The following is a 26,888-nucleotide window of genomic DNA, read 5'->3' as shown; positions in this document are numbered from 1 at the left end:
CTCTTTCTGAATATCTCCTTTTCTAAATATATAAAGAAAACAAGAGATGATAGATTCTTAGTATTCTTGTTAGTGTTTCTGAAACATTCTCTTGTCCCTGGTTGACTCTAGGCTTAGATATTTGGAGATTAGACTTTAAGTGGCAAATATGTATTTTCAGTTTTGTTTAGGATTACTCTCCATATTGAAAGATTAAGGTTTTTTTCATTGGCATGAGGAATTTTCTCCTTTCCTTCAAACCCTGATTAGATACCATAGGGTCCTATTGAGTATAATAAACTCATCTCCAATTTTAAAAACACAAAATTTCCCAGAGGAAAAAAAAATACGTCAGGAGTAGAGGAGCTGAGCCTTCTCTATCCTGCTTCTCAGCAGCTGTGTTTTCTCTTGACTTTATTCTTAAGTAGTTGCTAGTGGAGCAACAGGACTGTGGGTGGTATAATAATGTTAGACTATTCCTTATCTGTGAGTAACTGGTTAAGAATCAGGATAGGGAAGTATTGAGAGCAGAATTAAGACAAGAGATGATTTACAGAAATTGCTGGTTTTCTAAGTTCTAACTATAGAGTAATGTCTAGATTTTCTTGTGAATGGTCCTCTTCTACATAAATCTTTTGAAACCAAAGCTATTAGTTTTACAATGCTAAGGTATTTACTAACCTACTTAAAATAGATAAAGGATGTTCTTTTCTATTTTGTCAAACATATTCAAAAGTGATATCATGTGTGTTGATAAGATATTGGGGTAAAGGGAGAAGAAATACATCCTTTTATATAAACTTAACTTCTTTTCTCTTAGTCTATCCTAAATTCACTACTGCCCCGTGCTTCAACATCAAAAGAGGTTGATGCTAGTCTACTCTCAGTGGTTTCCTTCCCTGCCTTTGCAGTAGAGGATAGCCAGTTGGTGGAGCTCACAAAACAGGAAATCATCACCAAGCTTCAGGTATGTCCATATGTGCCTTTGTTTTCTTTAAGGCTGTGACTTTAAGGATAAATTGTGCCTTTGGGGGCCTTAAGTATGACCTGTGACTGTGATTTCAAGAAACCTTTAAGTTTTCTGAGTTGTCTTTATAGTTTCTTTTAAAAGTGTTAAAGCTTCTACAGCCATTCCTGGTAGCAATGCAGGGTGGTACAACCACTTTAGAAAACAGTTTGGCAGTTTCTTATAAATTTAATCATACACCCGCCCTATAACCCAACTATGTCATCCTAGAAATCTACCCTACAGAAATGAAAACTTATGCTCACGAAAAAATCTGCACACAAATGTTTACAGCAGCTTTATTCATAATTGCCAAAAACTGGAAAAAACCTTCAACAGAGGAAGGGATAAACAAATTACACTATATTCATGCAGTAGAATACTGCTCAACAATAAAAAGATACAAGGTACCAACTTGATCAGATTTAATCATGGTGTATAATCTTTTTGATGTGCTGTTGGATTTGTTTTGACAGTATTTTGTTGAGGAGTTTTGCATCTATGTTCATCGGGGATATTGGCCCATGGGTTTTTTGTTGTTCTTGTGTCCTCATCAGTTTTGGTTTCAGGGTACTGCTGGCCTTGTAGTGAGTTTGGAAGAATTCCCTCCCCTTCAATTTACTGGAGTAGTTTGGTTTTAGCTCTTTAAAAGTTTGGTAGAACTCAGCAATAAAGCCATCCATTCCTGGACTTTTCTTCATTGGAGTACATTTTATTACTGATTCAATCCCATTACTCGTTATTCGTCTTTTCAGGTTTTCTATTTCTTCTTGGTTCAATCTTGGTAGGTTGTATGTGTCCAGAAATGTATCTGTTTTCTCTAGGGTTTCCAATTTCTGGGCATATACTTATTGGTAATAGTCTCTAATAATCCTTTGTATTTCTGTGGTATCGGTTATAATGTCTCTTTTTTATTTCTTATTTTATTTACTTGGGTCTTTTATTCTTAGTCTGGCTAATGGTTTGCCAATTTTGTTTATTTAAAAAACTTTTCATTTTGTGGATCTTTTGTATTTTTTGGCCTTAATTTCACTTATTTCTAATTTGGTCTTTGTTATTTCTTTCCTTCTATTAATTTTGGGTTCTGTTTTTTCTTTTCTAATTCCTTGAGGTGCATCATTAGGTTGTTTATTTCAAATCTTTCTACTATTTTGATGTAGGCATTTATTGCCATAAACTTCCTTCTTAGTACTGCTTTTTCTTTATCTCATAGGTTTTGGGATGTTATGTTTCCATTTTCATTTATTTTAAGAAATTTTAAAATTTCTTTCTTAATTTCTTCATTGACTCATTGGTCATTGAGGAGCATGTTGTTTAATTTCTATGTGTTTGTACAGTTTCAAAAGTTTCTCTTGTTATTGATTTCTGGTTTTCAATGAAGCCAGAAAAGATAATTGATAATGATTTCAATTTTTAAAAGTTTGTTGAGACATGTTTTATCACCTAACATATGATCAATCCTTGAGAATGTTCCATGTGCTAATGTGTTTTCTGTACCTGTTGGATGAAATGCCCTGTAAATGTCTGGTAGGTCCATTTGGTCTATAATGCAGTTCAAATCTAGTATTTCTTTGTTGATTTTCTATATAAATGATCTATCTAATGCCAAGAGTAGAATGTTGAAGTCTCCCACTATTATTATACTGGAGTCTAACTCTCCTTTTAGATCTAATAATATTTGGTTTATATATCTGGATGCTGCAATGTTAGGTGCATATATATTTACAATTATTATAGCTTTTGCTGAATTGATCCTTTTATTATTATATAATGACCTTCTTTGTCTCTTTTTACTTTCAACTTAAAGCCTGTTTTATCTGATATAAGTATAGCTACTCCTGCTTGCTTTTGGTTTGTATTTGCATGGAACATCTGTTTCCATTCCTTCCAGTTTAGTCTATGTGTGTCTTTACAGGTGAAGTGACTTTCTTGTAGGCATCATATGAGTCTTGTTTTTCTTATCCATTCAGCCAATCTACATCTAAGTTGACAAATTTAATCTATTTACATTCAAGGTTATTATTGATAAATGAGGACTTTCTCCTGTTATTTTGTTAATTGTTTTCTGGTTGTTTTGTATATCTTTTGTTCCTTTTTTCCTCTCTTGTTTATCTTTACAGTTTGGTGGTTTTCTGTAGTGATAAGGCTTGATTCCTTTCTCTTTCTCTTTCTTTCTCTTTCTCCTTTCTGTATGTGCCGTACTAGTGAGTTTTATACTTTTGCATGTTTTCATGATGATAGTTATCATACTTTCACTTCCAGTTGTAGAACTCCCTTAGGCATTTCTTGTAAGGCTGGTCTAATTCTGCGTATAATGTTCTTGCCTGACAGGTTTGTTTTTTTTTTTCCAGCACTTAGAATATATCATCTCATTCTCTTCCAGCCTGTGAGATTGCTATTGAGAAATCTGTTGCTAGTCTAATGAAGATTCCCTTATATGTAACTTTATGCTTTTCTCTTGCTGTTTTTAAAATTTTCTCTTTGTCTTTGACTTTTGACATTTTGACTATAATGTACCTATGAGAGAACATTTTTTGGGTTGAATCTACTTGGGAACCTTTGAGTTTCCTGGACCTGGATATCCATATTTTTCCCAAGAATTGGGAATTTTTCAGCTATTATTTCATCAAATAGGTTTTCTGCACATTTTCCCATCTCTTGTCTTTCTAAAGCTTCCATAATGCAATTATTTGTTTGCTTTATGGTGTTCTGCAAGTCCTGTAGGTTTGTTTCATTCTTTTTTATTCTTTTTTTTTGTATGCCTGGTTTATTTCCAAAGATCTGCCTCCAAGTTCAGAAATTCTTCTGCTTGATCTCATCTGTTGAAGCTCTCGATTGTGTTTTTTATTTCATTAATTGAATTCTTCTGCATTAAAATTTGTTTTTTAAATAATATCTCTGTTGAATTTCTCATCAGATCATGAACTGTTTTCCTGACTTTATTATCTATCTTTATTCTTTTATATCTTGCTGGGTTTCCTTAAGATCATAATTTTGAGTTTCTTTTATAGCATTTCATAAATTTCCTTTTCTTTGAGGTCTGTTACTAGATAATTATTATGTCCCTTTGGATGTGTCATGTTTCCTTGCCTTTTCATGTTTCTTGTGTCCCTGAATTGATATATGCACATTTGGTGGAGCAGGTACCTCTTCCAATTTATGGAGCAGCTTTGATAGGGAAAGACTTTTTTCTGGAGATGGGTCCTAAGGTGTTGGTTTAGGTAGGATACACTGGCTTTGGTTCTAGGTGGACACAGTTATTATAGTCTCTGTGCAGTTTCTTGAGCTGTAATCCACATAATTGATGTTTGTGAGTACCTCAATGGCCTAGGCTGCAGGAGTTTGTGAGTGTGGTGGGTAGCTTTGCTGGGGGTGGGCTCCTGTACAGACTGATTCCAGGCCCTGGGGTGTACACATGCATGAGGAGAAGGGCTGCCAGGCTGTTTTTCTAGCCAAGGTCATAGGCACATGGCAGGTCAGCTGGTTCAGGGACTGGTTTGCCAACCAGGGGCAGGGCTGCTGGGCTATTTCTGTGCCTGGGGGCGTGGGACTTGGGAACTGGCTTGCCAGGGGTGGAGCCACTGGGCTGTTTCTCTGATCGGGCACATGGGTCCGTCAGGCTGTTTGTTTCGGCTGTCCAGGGTTGGCTTTCTACTATGCAGGACCAGAGTCATGGCCATTCCTGGGGCCAGGCTTCGAGCAGCTGAGGTCATGGCACTGCAGTCACCTGTGTGGGGTTGGTGAAATGATGGCAAAGAGTCAAGGTTGGAGAGGCACAATGGCTACTGGCCCCCAGAGTAGGGGGGCCAACTACTACACTCCTGCAGTAGCTCCAGTTTCAAGATGGCACTGTACTGCAGCAGCTTTGGTCATGAGAAATAGGAAGTGCACAACATGTACTCGTACTCTGGAGTAATGCAACTGTGTGAATTCTAGGCAGCCCCCCAAACTGGGCTCAGCACTTGGGAGGACTGTGGGATTCTCCTATAGTAAGAACTGCAGGTGTCTGGGCTGGCAATGAGGGACGGAGGGAGCCTTTTGCTTACCTTTTCCCTGCAAGGGGAAGTCCCTCCTGTCTCTGAGCCAATCCCAATAGGGGAGATGGGGCAGCAGAGCTAGGGTGCCTCGCTCCCCTCTCTATGCTGCCATCCTGGGCTTTTCTACTTCACAGGGTTCTTGCTGCCAGTCACTTGCTACACCACAGTGCTCTCCCTCAGACACTCCACTTGAATTTTAGTTGTTTATTAGTTGTTTTGGTCCTTTTTTGTGGGGAAGACAAGCACCAGGCACCTCTAGTCAGCCATCGTGCTCTGTGTTGATTCTTTTTTTTTTTTTTTTTTTGTCGGTACATTCCAAACATGTGTAACCAATGAACATGGCCTAGGTTTTTTTTTTTTTTTATTGGTATTCACTTCAGTAACTTGAATCCACAGATATAAGCAGTATATAACCAGAAAGTTACAAGTAAACACAGATTATACATGCAAATTTCTGTTCACAAAGGTCACATATGCAGGTACATGAATTAGAAGCGTGCATCTAGGATTATGGCCAAACTGTTTTTAAGATGCAGAAATATAAAATTACATCTTGAAAATATGAAGAGGTGGTCTACACACTTCAAAAATCAAATGTTGCTTATACCAGAGATGTATGACGATTATAGGATTCAAGTGACAAGCAATAAGTTCTCAAAAATTAGTACTGGTCAAAGAGAATGGGAATATTTTTATGTTTCACTGAAAATATATTGACTACTAGGATACAAAATCTAGCAGGAACTCAGGGAAAAAAATTACAAAATCTAAAGCCAATTACTTAATATTTCTTATTACCTAAAGAACAGCATGACATTTACAGAAAACTGCACCTGCATTTGAATTGCCAATCTCATTTTAATGAAGTTCTCCAAAAATGAAATGCAACCAAAAAAGGGTCAAACTCCAAATGAAAAGTTTGCAAGGCTCAGATTAAAACATGGAATGTTTCAGATGAAAGTAATAAAAATACTATTGGTTTTGTTCTTTATTAAATGGAATCAAATATTGACATTTCTTTGAAGCTTGGAACTACTAAATTTCATTTTCCCAAATGGTTCTGCATTTTTTTCTTAGTGGTGCAAGTTGTGTTAAGTAGCTTACGAAGTCAGTCTCTACAAATTACTTCTATAAAACAACTATTCATTAATCATATGTATTTTTTTGCTATAACACTTAACACATGAACAGACATTAATTCTCCACCAAAAGAGTACAATAGTTTTCTTCTGTCAGTATTGTATTTAAAAAAGGTTAACATTAAACACAAAGAACCATTATTTTCTTTGAAATCTTAAATCGCCGGTCCCCGCCCCGGGGGCCGCCGCCACCTGCCTCCCACCAGGGCTCTGAAGAGAATCCACAAGGAATTGAATGATCTGGCACGGGACCCTCCAGCACAGTGTTCAGCAGGTCCTGTTGGAGATGATATGTTCCATTGGCAAGCTACAATAATGGGGCCAAATGACAGTCCCTATCAGGGTGGAGTATTTTTCTTAACAATTCATTTCCCAACAGATTACCCTTTCAAACCACCTAAGGTTGCATTTACAACAAGAATTTATCATCCAAATATTAACAGTAATGGCAGCATTTGTCTTGATATTCTACGGTCACAGTGGTCTCCAGCACTAACTATTTCAAAAGTACTCTTGTCCATCTGTTCTCTGTTGTGTGATCCCAATCCAGATGATCCTTTAGTGCCTGAGATTGCTCGGATCTACAAAACAGATAAAGTACAACAGAATAGCTCGGGAATGGACTCAGAAGTATGCGATGTAATTAAAGAAATTATTGGATAACCTCCACAAATAAAGATAGGGGAACTCTGAAAGAGAAAGTCCTTTTGATTTCCATTTGACTGCTTTCTATGAGCCCACGCCTCATCTTCCCCTGTGCACATGTTTACCTGATACAGCAGTGCTGCGTGTTGTACATACTTGGAACAACAAACTAGAAATACTGTACTTCTGTACCAACATTGCTTCCTAGCAGAGAAGTGTGTGTGACAAGCCAGTTCTACAGGCATTACCTAGGTGTGAGACTAAAAGCTTTTCTTATTGACTTAAATTTGGATAACAGCAGGGTGTGAGGGGGGTGGTGGGTATGGTGTGTGCTTGGATGGGAAAGAAAAGGCTCCACTCACCTGTAGCAGATTATTTTTAAGTGGAATCCATTTAAACTCAAAACACTTATGAAAAGCAAGGTGAAGAACATGAAGCTGTGTCTGTACTCATTTTATTCCGAAGGAGCTACGTCTTAGGTGACAGTTATGACCAATCAGATTAAACTCTACCCACATTCTGCATTTTAAAGTCTAAGTTTAACTGGTCAACATTTAAATAGATTGGAGCTATTAGTACATCAAGTGTGATGGGCTTTGTTCCCAACTCTTTTACATCTCCCTACCTCTTCAACCTTTGGCCTTTCAGCCGTTCTTTCTCTCTTCCATATTCTTTGGTTTGTATGTGGTTTCTCAGTTAATACATAGCTAATAGCTCTTATTTTTCTTATGTTTTTAACCGCTTAGGTCTATTTGGATGTAAGGGTGAAAATTCATTTGATGGAAATACTTGTGTATATTTAAAGACCCAGTTGCTCCTCTGGAGCTTGTACGTTCAAGAATGATTAATCTGTGTAATAAACTGGTTACTACAGTCATTACATACAAAAAAAAAAAAAAGAAATCCTTAAATCTTCTTGCATATCTTAAGTTTCCTTCTCCTGTCTGCATTCTTCTGCCAATTTATTCAGAAATTTATTTAATTTCTCATAATGAGGAAGGCTGCTGCAATGAGTATTCTTTGCAACTTCTTTTGTATAAAAGAGTGAACATAGCTTACCGTAAAGCCCTGTTTTAGGTATCACATAGTCTATACAAACAGGAACATTGGGCTGATATGGTCCAATTCTATACTCATCTGGGATTGTATAGTCCTCCTCATTCTCATCACTTTGGCCATCTGCATTTTCACTTATGTTGATTCTTCAGTGCATTTTACTAAGTGAAAAAAAGCCAAACCTCAAAGACTACATATTACATGATTCCATTTACATGACACTCTGGAAAAGACAAAACTATAGGGAGGAAAACAGATCAGTAGTTGCCAGAAGTTGGGAGGACAGATTGTCTATAAAGATATAGCACTAGAGAATTTTGAGGGTGATGGAATGGTTCTCTATGGACTTATGCTGGTGGACATGTGACTATATGTTTGTCAAAAGCCAAGGAATTGTATGCCACAAGAAGTAAATTTAAAGAATCTACCAGGGTGTGTCAAGAAAGATGGAATTCAGACTGAAAAATGAGTCTAATTACATTACAAATTAATCAGGTAACCACACTAAAGGGTATGGAAAAGAAAGGAGCTGACCTAAGTCTTGGAAAACAGTGTTTTGACTAGATACTGCAAGCCTAACCTAAAGACAAAAATAACTGTATACACACACTGTACTCTAGTTTCAGGGGTTAGCAAATTACAGCCTGTGGGCTGGCCATCTGTTGTTATAAATAGAGTTTTATTGGAACACAACCATGGTGTATTTACATATTGTCCATGGCTGCTTTCAAGGTATAACAGCAGATCTGAGTAATTGCAACAGAGGCTGTATGGTCTGCACAATCTAAAATATTCACTACCTGGTCCTGTATGAAAAAGTTTGCCAACCCCTGCTCTAGTTGATAAATTTGTCTCTCAAAGGGGTACTGGTTGGCAATTCTGAAACTATCTGTACAGTAAAGTTGACCAAATAAGTAAATATGTAGTAGATATAGTGGGTAATGAGACCTAGGTTTCTTACTGTTACACATAGGGAATGGGAAAAGCCTAGAATGAACCTTGTGATGTTGGATTGGAGAAGGTAGTATCAGTATGAAGTGTTTATGTGTCTGTGTGTGTTTAATATAGGGATGTGTGTCTTCCTATATATGTTTTCTAACTTTGTCCACTGAGAGGGCCCAGAGGCAATGAGTACACCTAGTGTCCAAATATTGGTCTCTAAATGTCATTCTCAATGAAAGGACTCAGGGCTCCTTGGAGAAGTGGTTGATTTGACTGGGGCAGGGAGGATACAAGAGGAGCCTGGAGTATCATATGGTTCTAGCAAATAAAGAGGTACTCAGAAAAGTATGGAACATGTCAAAGGAACACAGGAACCAACTGAAAAGTGCTTCTAATGGCCAAAGCAGAAAAAATTTGAACAACAAAATAACTATCGTAGTATTGGATTATAACCCAGAGAATAAATGAAATATCCATAAGTCCATACTGATATAAATAAATAACTGAAAAATGAATAAATAGGAAAGAAGACAAATCTCCCTAATAGGAGAATGTCAGTTAATAAATGCTAAAGGAATAAAGGAAATACAAAATTGCCATTAGATAAACATGAGAATAACAATTATTTCAGGAGAAATCTACTGATGGATGCTAAAACCAGTAGACAAAAGCTTAAGCATAAAGAGGATATTCGAATAGTCTCACAGTATCTCCCCCAAAATATTTAATAGTTACAGATGGAAAATTACAGTGGAGAAATTCAGCAGACACCACTTTAACCAAGTGATCAGGGTTAACATCACCAGTAATAGGACACATTGACATCATGTACTCTCTCATACAATGCACTGAGAAGGGCACATCACCTCTGTGGTATCCTTCCCAATATGCATAACCGTAATCTGATCATGAGAAAACATCAAACAAAACCAAATCGAGGGACATTCTACAAAATAACTGATGAACACTCTTCAAAAGTGTCAAGGTCGTTAAAAACAAGGAAGGACTGAGGAACTGTCATAGATTGGAGGACACTAAGAAGACATGATGACTGAATGCAATATGGGATCCTGAATTGGGTCCTAGAACAGAAAAAAGGACAACTGATGAAATCCCAATAAGCTAAGCGCTTTGGTTAATAGTATCGTACCAAAGTTATTTTTTTTTTTTTAAACAAAGTCTCGCTTTGTCACTCAGGCTGGAGTGCAGTGGTACGATCTCAGCTCACTGCAACCTCTGTCTCCCAGGTTCAAGCGATTCTCCCACCTCAGCCTCTTGAATAACTGGGACTACAGTCATGTGCCACCACGCCTGGCTAATTTTTGTATTTTTTTGTAAAGACAAGGTTTCACCACATTGGCCAGGCTGGTCTTGAACTCCTGACCTCAGGTGCCTCACGCCTCAGCCTCCCAAAGTGCTGGGGTTACAGGCATGAGCCACTACACCCAGCCACCAAGGTTAATTTTTCAGTTTTGGCAAATTTCTATGGTTATATAAGATGTGAATATAACAGAATGGTGGTTGATAGGAATACTGGGATTCTCTGTACTGTTTTTGCAACTTCTGTAAATCTAAAATTATCTCAAAATTTAAAAAATATGTGTGTTTTAAAAAAGCTTATGGAGTCTTATGACTTATGAGCTGTATGTGTCTTATGAACAGGACCACATAGATTAGTAATTAGGCTGTCACAAACTTACCCTAGGTGGATAGCCATGGAGAGGATACTGTTAGGAACACTGCTTTAGTGAAGAGCCTGTCACTTTGCCTTCACTTGGAATCACATTGCTGAAATCTGTTTCTGCTGCTGGATTGATTTTTTGGTTTTAAGCATTATTATATTATTATAGGTTTTTTTGGTTTTAAGCATTATGCCTTTATCGGTGATAGGTTGGTGGTACATATAGATGTTGCAAGGATGTATTGCTGATTAATTACATGGCCGTACCAGTGTACAAGCTGCTGACCTTTTTTCTTTGCATTCCCAGGGTCGTTATGGTTGCTGTCGCTTTCTACGAGATGGATATAAAACTCCTAAAGAGGTAGGTTTCTTTTCTCCAAAATGAATCCAAGGTAGAATGGCCACTTCTACCTGCAGCCTCATTCAGAGAAAATATTTACCTCACTGATGGTACTTACAGAGATCACTAAGTGGGATAATAATAACTGATGTTTGCTATATTTGTTGAACTTGGCTTAGCTGCCAAGTTCTCAGTTTGTAGGCCTTTCTGGATTAAGTAAAATAGAGGAAGGTGTAGTCCTTCCACCTCTTGCATTGGTTAGTTTCAGGAAAGAACTACTGATACATGGTAAAATCAGTGGATGAAAGCTTATACAGAAATAGTATTTGCATTGTCTCAAAGTATCTCTCCCAAAAGATTTAACAATTACAAAGGGAAAAATCTTTCCAGCAGTAGATCTTTCTGGCCCCACATTCCACCTCTTGTAGTTGGTTAGTTCTAAACAGTACTTGATTTTGCAAAGTTAAGTTCCTTTTATTCAACTAGTCAAAAGTTCGCCTTGGAAATATCAATGACAAAAATTCAGTATTATTAAACGGATTGAACAGTCAAGATGTACCACTTTCACTGGTAATGGAAACATTGTTTAAAGCTTAGATTTGATGGTTGAGAGACATTATGGATTTTTTTAAATCATCGAGCTCAAACTCTTCTGGTCTACTTCCTCTCTTCCACTTTATTTTTTAGCCTTGAATTTGACTTCTTCCCCTATCAGTGTACTAAAATTATATGTTCTGAAGCATCATCATAAGCTCTTAAATGACCAATCCAATAGCCTTTTCTGAATCCTTATTCTCCTTGACTTCTCTATAGTACCTCACTTTTTACCTAGCCCTAAATTCTCTTGAAATTTTTTTCCTATTTTAATTTTCCCACTACACTATCCTGATTCTTCTCTTTCTGTTATTCCCTTGCCCCACTCTGAGGGTTTACCAAGATTCCATTCTTGAGCAGTTTGCTCATTTCATTTAGTACTATTTCATAAAGCTCATCTGTAACTTGTACTTCATATGTCACCTCTATGAAGATGATTCCCAAACCCTCATCTCTAGATGCCCTTCTAAACATTTCTATTTCTATGTCCTATTACTACAAAAAACTTAACAAACATAAAACCAAACTGAACTTTATTGCAAACCAATCTTATTTCTTCATACACCCTCTTGTGATATCATTGCTATCCCAATTCCGCTAGTTAGAAGTCGCATCATAGAGTACTTTCTAAGGGAAGGGCGTATGCACATGATCTGCCTTCCTGAACACCTTCTCTAAAACAATCAGTAATGAAAGCCCGTATTATAATACCTCTGAACTAAAGATATACATCTAACCTCTGAGTGATGACCGACTTTATTGTGTTTTTACTAGGATCCCAATCGTCTGTACTATGAACCAGCTGAGCTGAAGCTATTTGAAAACATTGAGTGTGAATGGCCATTGTTCTGGACATACTTTATTCTTGATGGGGTCTTCAGTGGCAATGCAGAACAGGTAATAAGCTGGGGAAAGAGTTTTCAGCAGAATGTTTTTGTTATATCTTCTTATAGCTAATAGTATACCAACCCTGTGTTCAGATGGAAGTCTTCCTAATAGGGGAGAGACAGTTGTTCCCTACAGGCTACTAGCTGAGGGCACTAAGAGTAAAAAGACCTGGATTATTTTTTTCTTCTTTTTTAAAAAATTTTGGTTTCACTCCTGACCATTGGGTGCCCAACTATTATCATTGACTTCTTCAGTTTCTCTGTACATAATGAAAATAGTTTTTCCCCATTCATTAAAGAATATATTCCTAAAAGTATTTGAATTTCACAGATAAAGACGTATTGTAAATGCAACATACAGTCAGTTCTGCTATAATGATACATATGCAATCTTTTTTTGTTGTTGTTTTTAAGACAGGGTCTCTCACTCTGTTGCCCAGACTGTAGTGCAATGGTGTGATCATGGCTCACTGCAGCTTCGATCTCCTGGGCTCAAGCAGTCCTCCCACCTCAGCCTCCTGAGTCATTGGGACTATAGGCACATGCCACCACATTCAGCTATTTTTGTTTGTTTTTTTGTAGAGATGGGCCTCGCTGTGTTGCCCAGGCTGGTCTCAAACTCCTGGGCTCAAGCTATCCCTCCTGCCTCAGCCTCTCAAAGTGCTGGGATTACAGGCATGAGCCACCACACCCAGGCCATATGCATTCTTTAAAAATCACCATGCTAGGCCTGGTGCGGTGGCTCACACCTGTAATCCCAGCACTTTGGGAGGCCAAGGCGGGCAGATCACAAGGTCAGGAGATCGAGACCATCCTGGTTAACATGGTGAAACGCCGTCTCTACTAAAAACACAAAAAAATTCGCCGGGCCTGGTGGCGGGTGCCTATAGTTCCAGCTACTTGGGAGGCTGAGGCAGGAGAATGGCCTGAACCCGGGAGGCGGAGCTTGCAGTGAGCTGAAATCATGCCACTGCACTCCAGCCTGGGTGACAGAGCAAAACTCTGTCTCAAAAAAAAAAAAAAAAAAAAAACACCATGCTATGCATATTTAAGAAATAAAAACCACAGGGCTTATGAGAAAATGGGGTAAGGAGTGCAGCACATAAAATGTAACACATACAAAATGATAGGAACCTAATAAAAATAATAGTATCATGGCTTTATACATGGTAAATAGTTAAGAAATGCATAAATACCACAATAGTTACGGTACTTTCACCTTAAAAAAGACCCAAAGTTTGCTTGTGCAAGTGTGTACCCAAGTTTTCACCAGCTCACCCACCTGGCTCTCATGCCCACTACAGAATGTGCAAGAGGAAGAGAACAAAAGAGGGATTAAAAAGAGTGAGAGAAAACAGAGAAAAAGAGCATAAAACAGAGAGGAAAATTTTTTTAAAAGGCTGAGAGGAAACAGGTGGAAAACTGAAGAGAGGGCAAGGCATGTGGCTGCATATCCAGGGTGGCCATCAGAGGATTGCAGCTTGTAAGTTCAGTAGTGGTGAAAGGAGTGTTATCTGAAATTGGACAGAAAGTAGTAACAACAGATGTGAATAGGTACAGTTCATTGTTCTCCTGAGATGTATGCATGTGTGTTTTGTGTATTCTTACATGGCCCAGTTCAGCTAGTATATTCTCAGTATGAAATTGTGCATAACCAAACATGAAATTCATGTTATACTCAAATTTTTCCCTAATATATTGGAAGCATTGGAACAAATTTGTCTACAAAGAAAGTGTTATAGCAGAACTGACTGTATTTTTTTTTCCATCATAAATTACAGTTTTGGGTTTTTTTTTTTTTTTACATTTTATATATTGCTAAGCTTTAGCAAATGGTTAAGCATAGAACATAAAGTTGACCATAACAGAACCTAATTTGGCAGGTAGAAATGCAGTTTTAAGACAATACATCCTCAAATCTAGAAGCTATACTTAAGATATACATAGTGGAACAAGACAGGCCTTTGGAAGCAGACTGTCATGGCTACACCCTGGACTCAACTGTGTTCTCACTCTGATCTTCCACAAATTTACAACCTCTTTGAGACAATTTCCCTGTAAAAAGGCCTTAATTACACATAGCTCCTAGGATAGTTTTTACAGTTAAATGCATTAAAGTATGCAAAACTCCTAGCATAATATTTGGCCTATAACGAGCATTTAGTAAATACTCTTTCTTTTCTATTTTCCTGGGTGAATAAGCTACTTTGCAATAGGACCTTCTTTGGCTACAACCCTCTCCTGGGTCCCCAAAGGGACTCTCTATAAGTCTTTTTTTCCTGCCTTTCTTTTATCTGCAGGTTCAAGAATATAGAGAGGCTCTTGAAGCAGTCCTCATCAAGGGCAAAAATGGAGTCCCACTTCTGCCAGAGCTGTACAGTGTTCCTCCTGACAGGGTGAGTCAAACAGTGCCATAACATGTAGCTGATAGAGAAGAGGAGCAGTACCTTGATCAGACTACCTCATTTGAGTCAAATAATTTTTAATCTTATTTTGTTGTTCTGAAAGCTTGTCTTTAGGTACAGGACAACATAAGTATGATTTTATTCCTTCAAAAATAAAATTTTAAAGCAGTCTCAATGATGGTACTGTTGCACAGTGAGACAAGGACAAGACCAAACCTTAATCTTGAGAATGATGTAGAGATCACTAGGAAAAACTAGGATGATGTTCTGTGTGGACTCTCAAGATTTGGTATTCTCTATTTTTAGGCTAGTAATCCCGGATTGTTTTAATAGATCAGGCTTGGAAAATGAATATGTCTTGTTTTCAGACTGTCATTTGCCCAAAATGCCAGTCAGGTGTAACATTGTTCCTCTTCTCCACTGCAAAAGAGCTTAGACATGGAAGAGAATAGTCTTCCATTCCGGTGAGAATGAGTAGAATAAGCTCCCAGCAACATCAGCAGCACCACCTGAGAGCTTGTTAGAACTAGATTTCAGGCCCTACCTCATACCCACTCAATCAGAATCTGCATTTTAACAAGATCCTCAGGTGATCTGTATGCACATCGCAGTTGGGGAGCACTGCCCTAGATTATAGTGATAGTGCTTCACTTTTCAGTACATTGCATATGTAGCTATATAGGGTATAAATTACAATCCAGTCCACCTTTTTATTATCCAGTATCTTAAACCTTCTATTATTCCTCATCTGGCCTCTTCATCTTTTCTTTTAGGTCGATGAAGAATATCAGAATCCTCACACTGTGGACCGAGTCCCCATGGGGAAATTGCCTCACATGTGGGGTCAGTCTCTATACATTTTAGGAAGCTTGATGGCAGAGGTAAGAGAAATCTTCAAGGCTGTCCCACTTTTTTCTGCGTTGTCACCATAATAATCAGATTTTTAAGTAGCTCATTAAATCTGAAGGATGTCTTCTGCCTTTTGCACTTTGCCTTAATTATAGTTTTCCTCCAGGTCTTCAGAGCAGGGAGCATGGCCAACCCTCACAAAAAGCTCTTGCTGCCTGGCAACCATGTCCCTCATGCTGCCCAGGGCTCCCTACTTTGGCACTGTATTCGGAGCTGCTCAGGCCCCAGATCTATCCCTTTCAAAACTTCCCTCAGTGCCCTGCCTGGTGACTAACAGATGCATTTGTGCTTAGCTAGTTAATTACTGATAATGGATTAAGTGCTAATGTTTCCAAGCAACATAATGTTTCATTCTTTAACTGATATTTTTAGGTGCCATGATAAGTGACTAGGAACATCATGGCTTTTTTTTCTTTGCTTGGGTTTTTATGTTTGTTTGTATTTTGCTAGGGGCTCTCTAAATGTTCCTTATATCAGATTCTGTTGAGATTGCCCTTAATGAGGCATTTGGGAGTTTCTGACTTTGTGTCCACCTTCTTTGTGACATTTTGAGCCTGCACAGAGGCATTCTGTTTCTCAGAAGTTTTTCATATCATCTGGCAAGTCTACTTCCCCACTCTATGTTATTTTGATAAGATATAACCCAGGCTCCTAGAGGATCAAGAGTGGGACTTAACTATCCTATCTGAGTCAGACTCTTTGACCTGTTTATGTATAACCACTGATTTTTGCAGCTGTTTTGTTTATTTTCCTTGTGTGACTGTGGCCATGGCTGTTTGATTACTCTTAGTCAACATTACTAAATGAATCTAGCAAAAGTGGGCAGAATGGTTTGTTTAAATAATCCTTACCTGGTGACTTTCTCATTCAATTAAAATAAAGTAAATGCATTGATAAAAAGAATACCACAGTGATTGGTATTCTTTTTTTTTTTCTTTTTTTAAAATTTATTTTATTTTATTTTACTTTTTGAGACAGAGTTTCACTCTTGTTGCCCAGGCTGGAGCACAATGGCGCGATCTCGGCTCACCACAACTTCCGCCTCCCGGGTTCAAATGATTCTCCTGCCTCGGCTTCCCAAGTAGCTAGGATTACAGGCATGCACCACTATGCCCGACTAATTTTGTATTTTTAGTAGAGATGGGGTTTCTCCATGTTGGTCAGGCTGGTCTCGAGGTGATCCGCCCGCCTCAGCCTCCCAAAGTGCTGAAATTACAGGCATGAGCCACCGCGCCCAGCCAGTGATTTGTATTCTTAAGGAAAAAATAGGTGAGTTCATCCCATTTCATAAAGGGCAGAAACTCAAGTCAAAAGATTTCTGATGTGCAGAAGGTATAGTAGATACATGAACAAATGAGAATACAGCAGGACTAATGGCTTAAATTACTGATAAGTTCTGTGATCTAATCATCTAATCATATGTATATCCAGAGAAGATAGAGGAATAACCAAAAAACTTTCTGTTTATTTATAATTTATACCCAGCTGGGTGCAGTGGCTCATGCTTATAATCCCACCACTTTAGGAGGCCAAAGAGGGAGGATTGCTTGAGTCCAGGAGTTTGAGATCAGCCTGGGCAACATAAGCGAGACCTTGTCTCCATGAATAAACTAATTAGCCAGGCATGGTGGCACACGCCTGTGGTCCTAGCTACTTGTGAGGCTGAGGTGGGAGGATTATTTGAGCCCAGGAGGTTGAAGCTGCAGTGAGCCATGATTGCACCACTGCACTCCAGCATGGGTGACAGAGAAAGACCCTGTCTCAAAAAAAAACAAATTATACCCTACATATTTATACCCTACCTAAAAAAGGATTTGTGGCAGCCAATAGAAATTAACTCTGGATAAAATGAGTTTTGGTGTGAATTTGGGAGTTCAAACATTTTCATACAGTGAAGGCATTTGTTTCCTTTCTACACCTGTCTCTTGAATGTGATGGTGCAAGTTTATGGGCATAGGGATGTTGTTTTCCCTCAAATATTAGTTTTTCTTTTGAGACTTAATAATCTGTCTTTTTATGGTTTTTCTTTAGGGATTTTTAGCCCCTGGAGAAATTGATCCCCTGAATCGCAGGTTTTCTACTGTACCAAAGCCAGATGTTGTGGTTCAAGGTATGTATTCTTATTCCCAGTGGAAGAAACTTTATATTAAAGGTCTGGTTATGGGCAGAGATCTTTAGGCTAGTAAATTATGACTTTATTCTATATCTTTCACTTTATTAGACTTCAAAAAGTAAACAATGAACTTGGTTCGGTTTGGTTTCAAAATGCTGGTTATCTTAATAATAAACAAATGAATGATGTTCTATGTCAGATGACTCCAAAATATTATTTGACACTCTTAACCACTCCTTATATCTGGAAATTATTTTCTTTTCATTGTCATAACATTTTAGCCTCCTGGTTATCTCTGCTTTTTTTCTGACCACTCCTTCTGTGCTATTTCTACTGTACTTCTTTCTTTGTATATCCTTCTAATGGTTCTGCACTTAGTATTTTTTTTTTTTTTTTTGAGACGGAGTCTCTTTCTGTCACCCAGGCTGGAGTGCAATGGCGCAATCTCGGCTCACTGCAACCTCCACCTCCTGGGTTCAAGCAATTCTCCTGCCTCAGCCTCCTGAGTATCCGGGATCACAGTCGCGCACCACCACGCCTAGCTAATTTTTGTATTTTTAGTAGAGACGGGGTTTCACCATGTTGGTCAGGCTGGTCTCGAACTCCTGACCTCATGATCTGCCCGTCTCGGCCTCCCAAAGTGCTGGGATTACAGGTGTGAGCCACTGCGCCTGGCTGCACTTAGTCTTATACTCTTGTCTTTCTGTATTTACACTCTGTATTAGTTAGCTAAGCCTGCCTCCTTCATAGTAAATTTGCTTCCATGGCCCCAACTATTACCTCTTTGGAGAATACTCCAAACCTTTGTTTTTATTCCTAACAATCTACTTAAATTTGGGACATCTACTTTCTGCAGAACTCTAGGCTGAGTTCTATAAACATGTTAAGAATTCTAGTCCCAATATCTATAAAACTTCTGTGCCATTTACACTTCAAACACAAAACTGACCTCTTTTGTCTCCATCCCATCCTTTTCCTCTCCTAAGAAATGCAAATCGTTCTACCTTCCTTATTTCTCTCAATGATATCACCATTATTCTAGTCTCTTAGTGTAGAAGACTTGAAGTAATTTTTTACTCTCTAGCATCACAATCCAATGTGGTGTTGTGAAACTCCTTTGAGATGTCTCCAATCACTTGACTTTGGGGTTGGTTCTATATGGAAAATAATCTCGTGTGTTTTCTAAATTTTCTTATACTTGACATCCCACGTGGTCATAGAGGTAGTTCTTGCTTATCAATGTATATAGCAACCATTATATAAAAGTCATTACTCTTCCCTTCCCATGAGAGATCTTGTTCTCCTTTGAGGTTTATTCCACCTGTCTATGTTGATCTCCTGGTTGCTCTAATTCATTCTTTGAAGACTTTGAGGCTTGGCTACAGCCTTCCTCTTCCTCTCCAAATCCTGCCATAGAACTAGATTTTAGCATTCACGTCAGTGCAGTCTAACACTTCAGTCTCAAAGTTCTGGATATCCATAACTCTAGTGACCTTTCCTTCTACCTATACTTTTAGCCATCCACTCAAAGGACCAAACTTTAAGGCTCTTTCACTTCATATATCTGAAATTCCAATATTCTACTCTGTGATCATAGTCATAACATTGTTTCAACTTTCTTTTTTTTTTTTTTGAGACGGAGTCTTGGCTCTGTCCCCCAGGCTGGAGTGCAGTGGCGCGATCTCGGCTCACTGCAAGCCTGACTCCCAGGTTCACGCCATTCTCCTGCCTCAGCCTCCCGAGTAGCTGGGACTACAGGCGCCCGCCAACATGCCGGGCTAATTTTTTGTATTTTTAGTAGAGACGGGGTTTCACCGTGTTAGCCAGGATGGTCTCGATCTCCTGACCTCGTGATCCGCCTGCCTCGGCCTCCCAAAGTGCTGGGATTACAGGCTTGAGCCACCGCGCCCGGCCTCAACTTTCTTTTTCTTCCCATTACCCTTGTTTCTATTTTCCCCTAGTTTACCCTTTTCTACCTCATGGTTGTTCATCTAAATCTCCCAGTCACCAATGCACCATACTTTCTATTACACCCACTCAAAAAATCACAGCCCCAGGTCAGTGTTACAGTCTGCATTTTCTGATCCTATACCTGGCCTGCTAAAAAGCTATTGGGGAATAAAAAGACACAAATGAGCAGAGTGGTGGCACTGGAAATCATGGTCTCCAACTCAGCTAGGTTTACAGTGCCTCCTGTTCATCCTTGTTCTTATTAGTCAACATTTTCATACTTCTCAACCACTATTCCACACCTTCTCTGTTTTCAATCCCCACCTCTTTTTTTCAGGCTAATTCTCGGCCTGCTGCTTCATGCCTGATAATATTCTGATCTTTGTCAGTGTCTCAGCCCTCCCTACCACTACAGTCTTACTTACCCTTGCCTCATTTTCTACAACCTCAGAAAAAGGGTTTCTTCTCCTATTCAAGGACAAGTCTTCCTTCTGATGTTTGATCATTATCTTCTTCCTTAGCCTTCTCTAGAAACTTACTCTTTCCTGGAATCCTCAAACTCTCCCATTCTGTTGGTTTTGTTTTCTTTAGTCTACTGACATGTTCATCTCCCTCTACACTATATAGCTTCTTTCTTTCTCATCCAAACTTCCACTTTTTTATCTTCCCTTTATTCTGCAGTATTTTATAGTCTGGCTTACTACTATGAAAATGGTCTTGCTTAAGTTACCAGTGACCTTTGTATTCCCAAATTTGGTAGGTACTTTTTAATCTGTATCTTACTGGAGTATTTAATCTGTATCCCATGTCTTCTATGATGCCATACTCTCTTGAATCTCCTTCAACCTAGATTAAGCACATTTCTTTCTCATTCTGGTCTTCCTCTTCTTCTTTGCCCCCTAACTATTGGTATTTCTGAGAATTCTGTCCTTAGTCCACTGCTCTTGCTTCTATAAATATTTCTTTCTGTTCCTCAGCCTCCTCCTATTCCAACCTTTTCCCTTTTCCCTTTTCCCTCTTTCCACCTTCTTACTTCTTCCCTCACTCTCAGAAGATGATCTCACCTCCTATATCATAGAGGAAATACAAGCCATGATGTAAGAACTCCTCCACTTCACCCCCAGCTTTTCTTCATTTGCCTATGTCTTTTATGTTGGCATTTTCCAAGGTTATATTCTAAGTTCGCTTCTCCTTTTCTCTATATATTCTCCTTGACCCATCTCATCTCTTTCTATGCTAAAGACTCCTGAATCTGTATCAGCTTCCTTTAAGGTAGCCTCACTTGGGTGTCTCACTTGCACTGTAAATTTATTCAACATGTCTAAAATTATTCAGCTATACCCTCCTAGTACTACATCACCCATACCTGCTTTTCCTCCTATATGCCTGTGTCATTAAATGACACACCATCCTCCCAGTTACACAAGTAAATACCTAGGGAATCCTTGATATTTTCCTCTCTCTCATCTCCTACATTCAACATTTAACAAGTTCTGGCTGCTTTATTTCCTAAATAATTCTGAGATCCATCCAGTTTTTTTGAGATGGAGTCTCGCTCTGTCGCCCAGGCTGGAGGGCAGTGGCGCGATCTTGGCTCACTGCAAGCTCCGCCTCCCGGGTTCACGCCATTCTCCTGCCTCAGCCTCCCGAGTAGCTGGGACTACAGGCGCCCGCCAACACGCCTGGCTAATTTTTCTGTATTTTTAGTAGAGACGGGGTTTCACCGTGTTAGCCAGGATGGTCTCGATCTCCTGACCACGTGATCCACCCGCCTTGGCCTCCCCAAAGTGCTGGGATTACAGGCTTGAGCCACCGTGCCCGGCCTCATCCAGTTTTTCCAGTACCAATATCTTGATCCTAATAGAGGTAGTCAACATCTCTTCCTTGCATTACTGTAGTAACTTTTTTTTTTTTTTTTTTTTTGAGATGGAGTCACTCTGTCGCCTAGGCTGGAGTGCAGTGGCACAATCTGAGCTCACTGCAACCTCTGCCTCCTGGGTTCAAGCAATCCTCCTGCCTCAGCCTCCGGAGTAGCTGGGATTACAGGCACGCACTTCCACACCCGGCTAATTTTTTTTTATTTTTAGTAGAAGCGGGGTTTCACCATGTTGGCCAGGCTGGTCTCGAACTCCTGACTTCAGGTGATCCACCCACCTCTGCCTCCCAAAGTGCTGGGATTACAGGCGTAAGCCACAGCACCCGGCCTTGTAGTAACTTTTTAGCTGGTCTCTCTGTCTTCACTACAGTCTATCAGTTTATTCTCTATCAATCTGAATGTACTATTTTTAAGGTACAGGTATTAATGTGGTATTCCTCTGATTATACCTCTACAAGCGCTTCCCATTGGCAGTCTCCTTAATATGACTTACAAGGCCCTTTAGATCTAGCCCCTGACCCCATCTCCAGCTTCATTTTTTATCACTGCCCCTTTATACTACATGTTCCTGTTATAAAGGGCTTTTTATAATTCCTAGCTCTGCCTTGTTTTCTGTTCCCTTGAGCCTTTGCCCATGCTATTTATTCTGTCTGGTACAATTTCTTCCTTACCTTTATCATATCCTATTGCAGGTTAACTTCAATTCAGGCCTCTAGCAGGACTCTACAGCCATCTCATTTTTTCCATGTAGGGATCATGTCCTTAACATATGGCAGTGCCTAGCACATAAGAGGCACTAAATAATAATTTTCTAAATATTTTATAAAACAAAAAAATGAGTTGCTTGGGTTGAAGGTACTCCTGGGGCCCCAGAGTATTGTTCACTTGACTGTCCTTCAGTCCCCTCTACTCTTACAACCAATTCCCCTGAAGAATCCTGAGGCTCAGTAGAAAGCATTTTGGAAAGCATGGCCCAAAGATGAAATACAAAATCCTTCAAGTGATGCATATGCCCTTCACGATGCTCTAACCCCTGTCTATCTTTCCAGATCCGTTTCTTTTGCCACTCTGCAAGGTATATTAATGCTACTGCAATATTGAAGTGTATGTGGTTCTTCCCACCTCCCTCTATACATGCAGCCATGCTGTTTTTCATCTCTGTGCTTGATAAGTTCTTTCTGGACCCTATTCCTAGAATGGGTATATCCTTCCTAATCCCTTGTTTCTCCTAACTAACTTATTCATTATTTCAAGCTCAGTTTAGGCATCAACTCTTTTCGGAAGCCTTTCCTGGTACCACTCCTCCCAACCCCACACTACCTAGGTGTCACTCCTGGATGGTCTCATAAAGTTTTGTGCACTTATCTCTATTTACCTAGCAGGTCATTTTACAATCCATGTGTATGCCACTTCTGTTACACTGTGAGCTCCTTGAGGGAAAGACTAATTTATCCATTTCCGTATCCCTAGTGACTAGCATAGCACCTCATCCATTGAGGTACTTAATAAATGTTTACTAATGAATGAATGAATTGCCATATATTTTTTCCTGGACTGTCCTCAGCCCCCTATCATTCTTCCCCTGCACATTTTTCCTTGAAGAATCTCTTTTATTTTCATGTTTTCAGTTAGAAGTAATCAAGATGGTGTTATGTCCAGGGGACTCTGTGATCGACGTATCCTGCTATCCTGGCCCAGACAACAGCAGCCCATTAGCATGAGGTTCCCAAGATAGAAAAATACACAAAGGATAATGGCAAAGGAAGGCAAAGTAGCACTTTGTTAACTAAGCCTTTGCTTCAAAAACTCAATCTAGAAAATAATAGTAAGCTAGAATGAACCAAGCAGTGCATTCTTTTTCCTGTGAACAATCCATCACATCTACCAGCACTAGAGGAGCAGGAGTAGAGGGCACATTTGCCACTGGTGCTTAGTGTCAAGACAGCTAAAGCCTCAGTTGGATTACTGGCCCCCAGTCAGGTGTCTGTTCCATATAGGGAAAGTGAAAAGAAGAATCAGGAAGCTGGCCTAGCCTCCTCTCTTGTAGTTGGGCTTCCTACTTCAGTGACATGAGTATAAGAGGAAGAAAATGGAGCTGTCCAGGCTTGGCAGGCTCTGAATCTAGAGAAGTATCATCCCCCATCTCTCCCCAGCACCCCCTACCTGCCGCCTAAAAAACATACAATTTCAACTATAATACCTTCTATATGTTGATGACTCAAATTGTTATCCCCAATTCACCATGCCTTCTATCATTCTCTAGCTATAGGCAACTCTTGTCATTAGGGTGTTCTTTATTACCCCCACATACCTGGCTCTGACCTTAGGTTTACTGATACAAAAGAACTCGGGGAATCAGTTTTTACCAAATCTGTAACAAACCTCATGATGGATTTTTCCCCCATTTAAACATAGAATCTTAGATATAAAGAGAGTGTGGTATTCTCTAGGAGCACATAAGTATTTAGCCAAAAAGCAAAATCTAATGCTCTAGTCTTGAGATCTTTTACTTTTCCTTTTAGATAATATTAAGTATTTAGCATGATACTTATTTTATCAAAGTTCTTCAATAACTGTTCATTTCCTCCCATTTCCTTTTTTTCTCTTCAAAAGAAATTATATAACTTGAGAGATTGTTAAGTTGCTATTGAAATAAAATTTTCTGTTGACCTCATCTTCTTTGTCTCCTCTAGTCTCCATTCTAGCTGAAACAGAAGAAATCAAGGCCATTTTGAAGGACAAGGGAATTTACGTGGAGACCATTGCTGAGGTATACCCCATCAGAGTACAACCAGCTCGTATTCTCAGCCACATTTATTCCAGCCTAGGTAAGGAGATTGGCCAGCCTGCTAGAATCAAAGCAGTATTCAATACAGGCTGGTTTCCATCCTTTTTTTCTTCTTCATGATTGTGTATTGCTTTATTAAGCTGGATCTGAGAAGGAATTTAGAGTCTCTAGAATCCAAGTTTCTTACCTTCTCTATTCTGAGCAGGTCTGATAATTTTAGGTGTGTTTTATGAACCCTTTGGGTACGTAAGGCATGACTATTATCAGCCAATATTGTATCTTTATTCCAAGTGTGTGCTTAAATAACATGTTCTCTCCTTTCTTGGAACCTATACCTCTCTTTCAAATACTTGCTTATTTTATATGGAATGATAGCCAAGGAACTTATTTTTAGGTCTTTTATACTTTGTCATTTAATGAACTAGTTGATAATATAAAAGATTCCTTAATATAATACTTATTTTTAATTAGTACTTATTTTTTAATTAATTCACATATTAAACTTAGTGACAGATTTTTTGCATTAGACAAATTACTATATTGTTATCTAAAAGAAATTCTAAACTACTCTTGTGGAAGACTGAATAATGACTCCCCAAAGATATCCAAGTCCTAATTCCTGGAACCTATAAACCTTACCTTATATGGCCAAATGGACTCATTTGAGATAGGAGGATGATCCTGGATTACCCAGGTGGTCCCTAAATGTAATCACAAGTGTCCTTATAAAAGGAATCAGAGGAAGACCAGACTATAAAAGTAGGAGATGTGACAACAGGAGCAAGAGATTAGAGTGAGAAGGCTATGAGCCAAGGAATGCCCACATCATCTAGAAGCCGGAAGAGGCAAGGAATAGATTCTTCCCTGGAGCCTCCAGAAGGAATCAACCCTGCTGACACTTTGGTTTTGATTTTAGTCCCATAATGCTCATTTTGGACTCATGATGCCAAGAACTGTAGAAGTATAAATCTGTGTTGTTTTAAGCCACCAAGTTTGTGGTAGTTTGTTATAGAACCAATAGAAAAGTAATACAATCTTAAACCACAAGGGAGTAGATTTGTAAAAGATTGGATCTTAGATAGTGGATTGCCACTTACAAACCCAGAAGTTAGTTTGTATATGTGTGCATGTGTGTGTGTGTGTGTGTGTGTATGTATACTTTTTTATCACTCAAGAATGGTATGTTAGTAAGGCAAGTATTCCCAGCTTAAAACCAGCCTCCTTCCCTTTTCTCTGGCACTTAACTCCAGTCACTTGATTTCTTTGTCTAAATTGAGAGGGAATCAACCAAAGAGGAAAGGACCAAGAGTCAGAGCTGACTTTTGTCTGTCTCTAGGAACGTATATTTAATGCCAACAAGGCTTGAACTCCTTGCATTCCGGAGCTATTAAGATGGCATCTGGCTTTAGGAGTATGTGGATTTCTTTCTTCCATCCTAGCTATGATGTAGGAATGTCCCTTTCCTAAAAATTCATATATAACATGATTAGAATTTTCTAAAGAAACTTTGTTTTAAAAAGATAATGAAGAACTAAAATATATACACATAGAAATTAACAAATTTATTGAATATGTCTCAGATCCTAATAAATTTCTAAAATCTAGCCACAAATTAGTTTGAATATTATAAAATACTCCTGGTTCCCTCTATTTACTCAACCCTAGCTGAGGTAAATACCAAGTCAAGGCTCTGAAACTTCTGAGGCTGATTTGGGTGGATGCTTTGCTAGGTAGGATACATACCTCACCCCTTCCCAGAACCTGCTTCCTGTTTTTATTTTTTTGACCATTCCCTGTAGCCCCAGACCTATAATGCACTTCTAGTCTCCAGATACTAGTCCACTTGCACTAAATCCCTTGAGATAAGGAAGGTATTTCCCTATTTAGCCAACATCTTACCCACCTGAGTACTAGTTGATCTTACAGTTACTTTCTTTGTAACTCTTAGAAGTCTCTACAGTAATGGGTTTATGCAAGTCCTGTTGGTGATTTTGACCTGATTCTCTCTGGCTCTCACTCAAAAGTTAATAGGTTAATTTTACCCATTGCTTCATTGCATCTATTATTCTAAATTGGCATATCTTACTGGGAAACAGGTAACTTCTAAGCTCTGGGCCATTATTTATAGAATCTGCCTGCCTCACATCAGGTCTCTCCAACAAACAGAAGCAATCTCCTTACTATTTACTTTTTCAAAACCTAGACTCCATCTTGGGCCTCTTACTAAGTTCTTATTTTCTAGCCAAAGGAAATAAAAACTTAATGATGATCAAACATTCCAAGGACTCAAGTGACAAGTGGACATTTATCTTCCTGATATGTTCTTTCGTTTGCTTCATTCATTCATTCATAAGCATTTATTGCTCACTTATTATGTACCAGGCACTGGGCTAGATGCTATGGAAGACATAGCCATGCAACTAAATAATCACAGTACAATCTTATAAATGCTATGACCATGGTGTTACATATGAAATACAGAAGAAAGGGGATAGATTTGCCTGGGGAAGTCAGGAAAAGCATGATAGATGAGGCAACATT

The 26,888-nt window shown here is 38.9% G+C and overlaps 1 protein-coding gene and 1 pseudogene across 4 annotated transcripts in view; both read left to right on the top strand.

Moving 5' to 3' along the window:
- PHKA1 (phosphorylase kinase regulatory subunit alpha 1) overlaps positions 1 to 26,888 on the top strand; it is a 139,129-nt gene that overhangs the window by 43,032 nt on the left and 69,209 nt on the right. For all 3 annotated transcript variants that reach the window (XM_003280876.3, XM_003280877.3, XM_003280875.3), the window contains exons 8-14: positions 800 to 946; positions 10,793 to 10,846; positions 12,194 to 12,316; positions 14,607 to 14,702; positions 15,485 to 15,592; positions 17,652 to 17,730; positions 24,253 to 24,387. In XM_003280876.3, the coding sequence (XP_003280924.2) occupies positions 800 to 946; positions 10,793 to 10,846; positions 12,194 to 12,316; positions 14,607 to 14,702; positions 15,485 to 15,592; positions 17,652 to 17,730; positions 24,253 to 24,387 (742 nt within the window). The remainder of the gene's footprint in view (positions 1 to 799; positions 947 to 10,792; positions 10,847 to 12,193; positions 12,317 to 14,606; positions 14,703 to 15,484; positions 15,593 to 17,651; positions 17,731 to 24,252; positions 24,388 to 26,888) is intronic.
- Positions 6,331 to 7,205, top strand: LOC101177081 (annotated as a pseudogene). The gene has a single exon (XR_180335.3). The product of XR_180335.3 is annotated as a ubiquitin-conjugating enzyme E2 D2 pseudogene (transcript).

The sequence above is a fragment of the Nomascus leucogenys genome, chromosome X, assembly GCF_006542625.1.
Source record: "Nomascus leucogenys isolate Asia chromosome X, Asia_NLE_v1, whole genome shotgun sequence".
Lineage (NCBI taxonomy): Eukaryota > Metazoa > Chordata > Mammalia > Primates > Hylobatidae > Nomascus > Nomascus leucogenys.
Note: the sequence above shows the minus strand (reverse complement) of the source record. Positions and strands in the feature narration are given on the sequence as shown.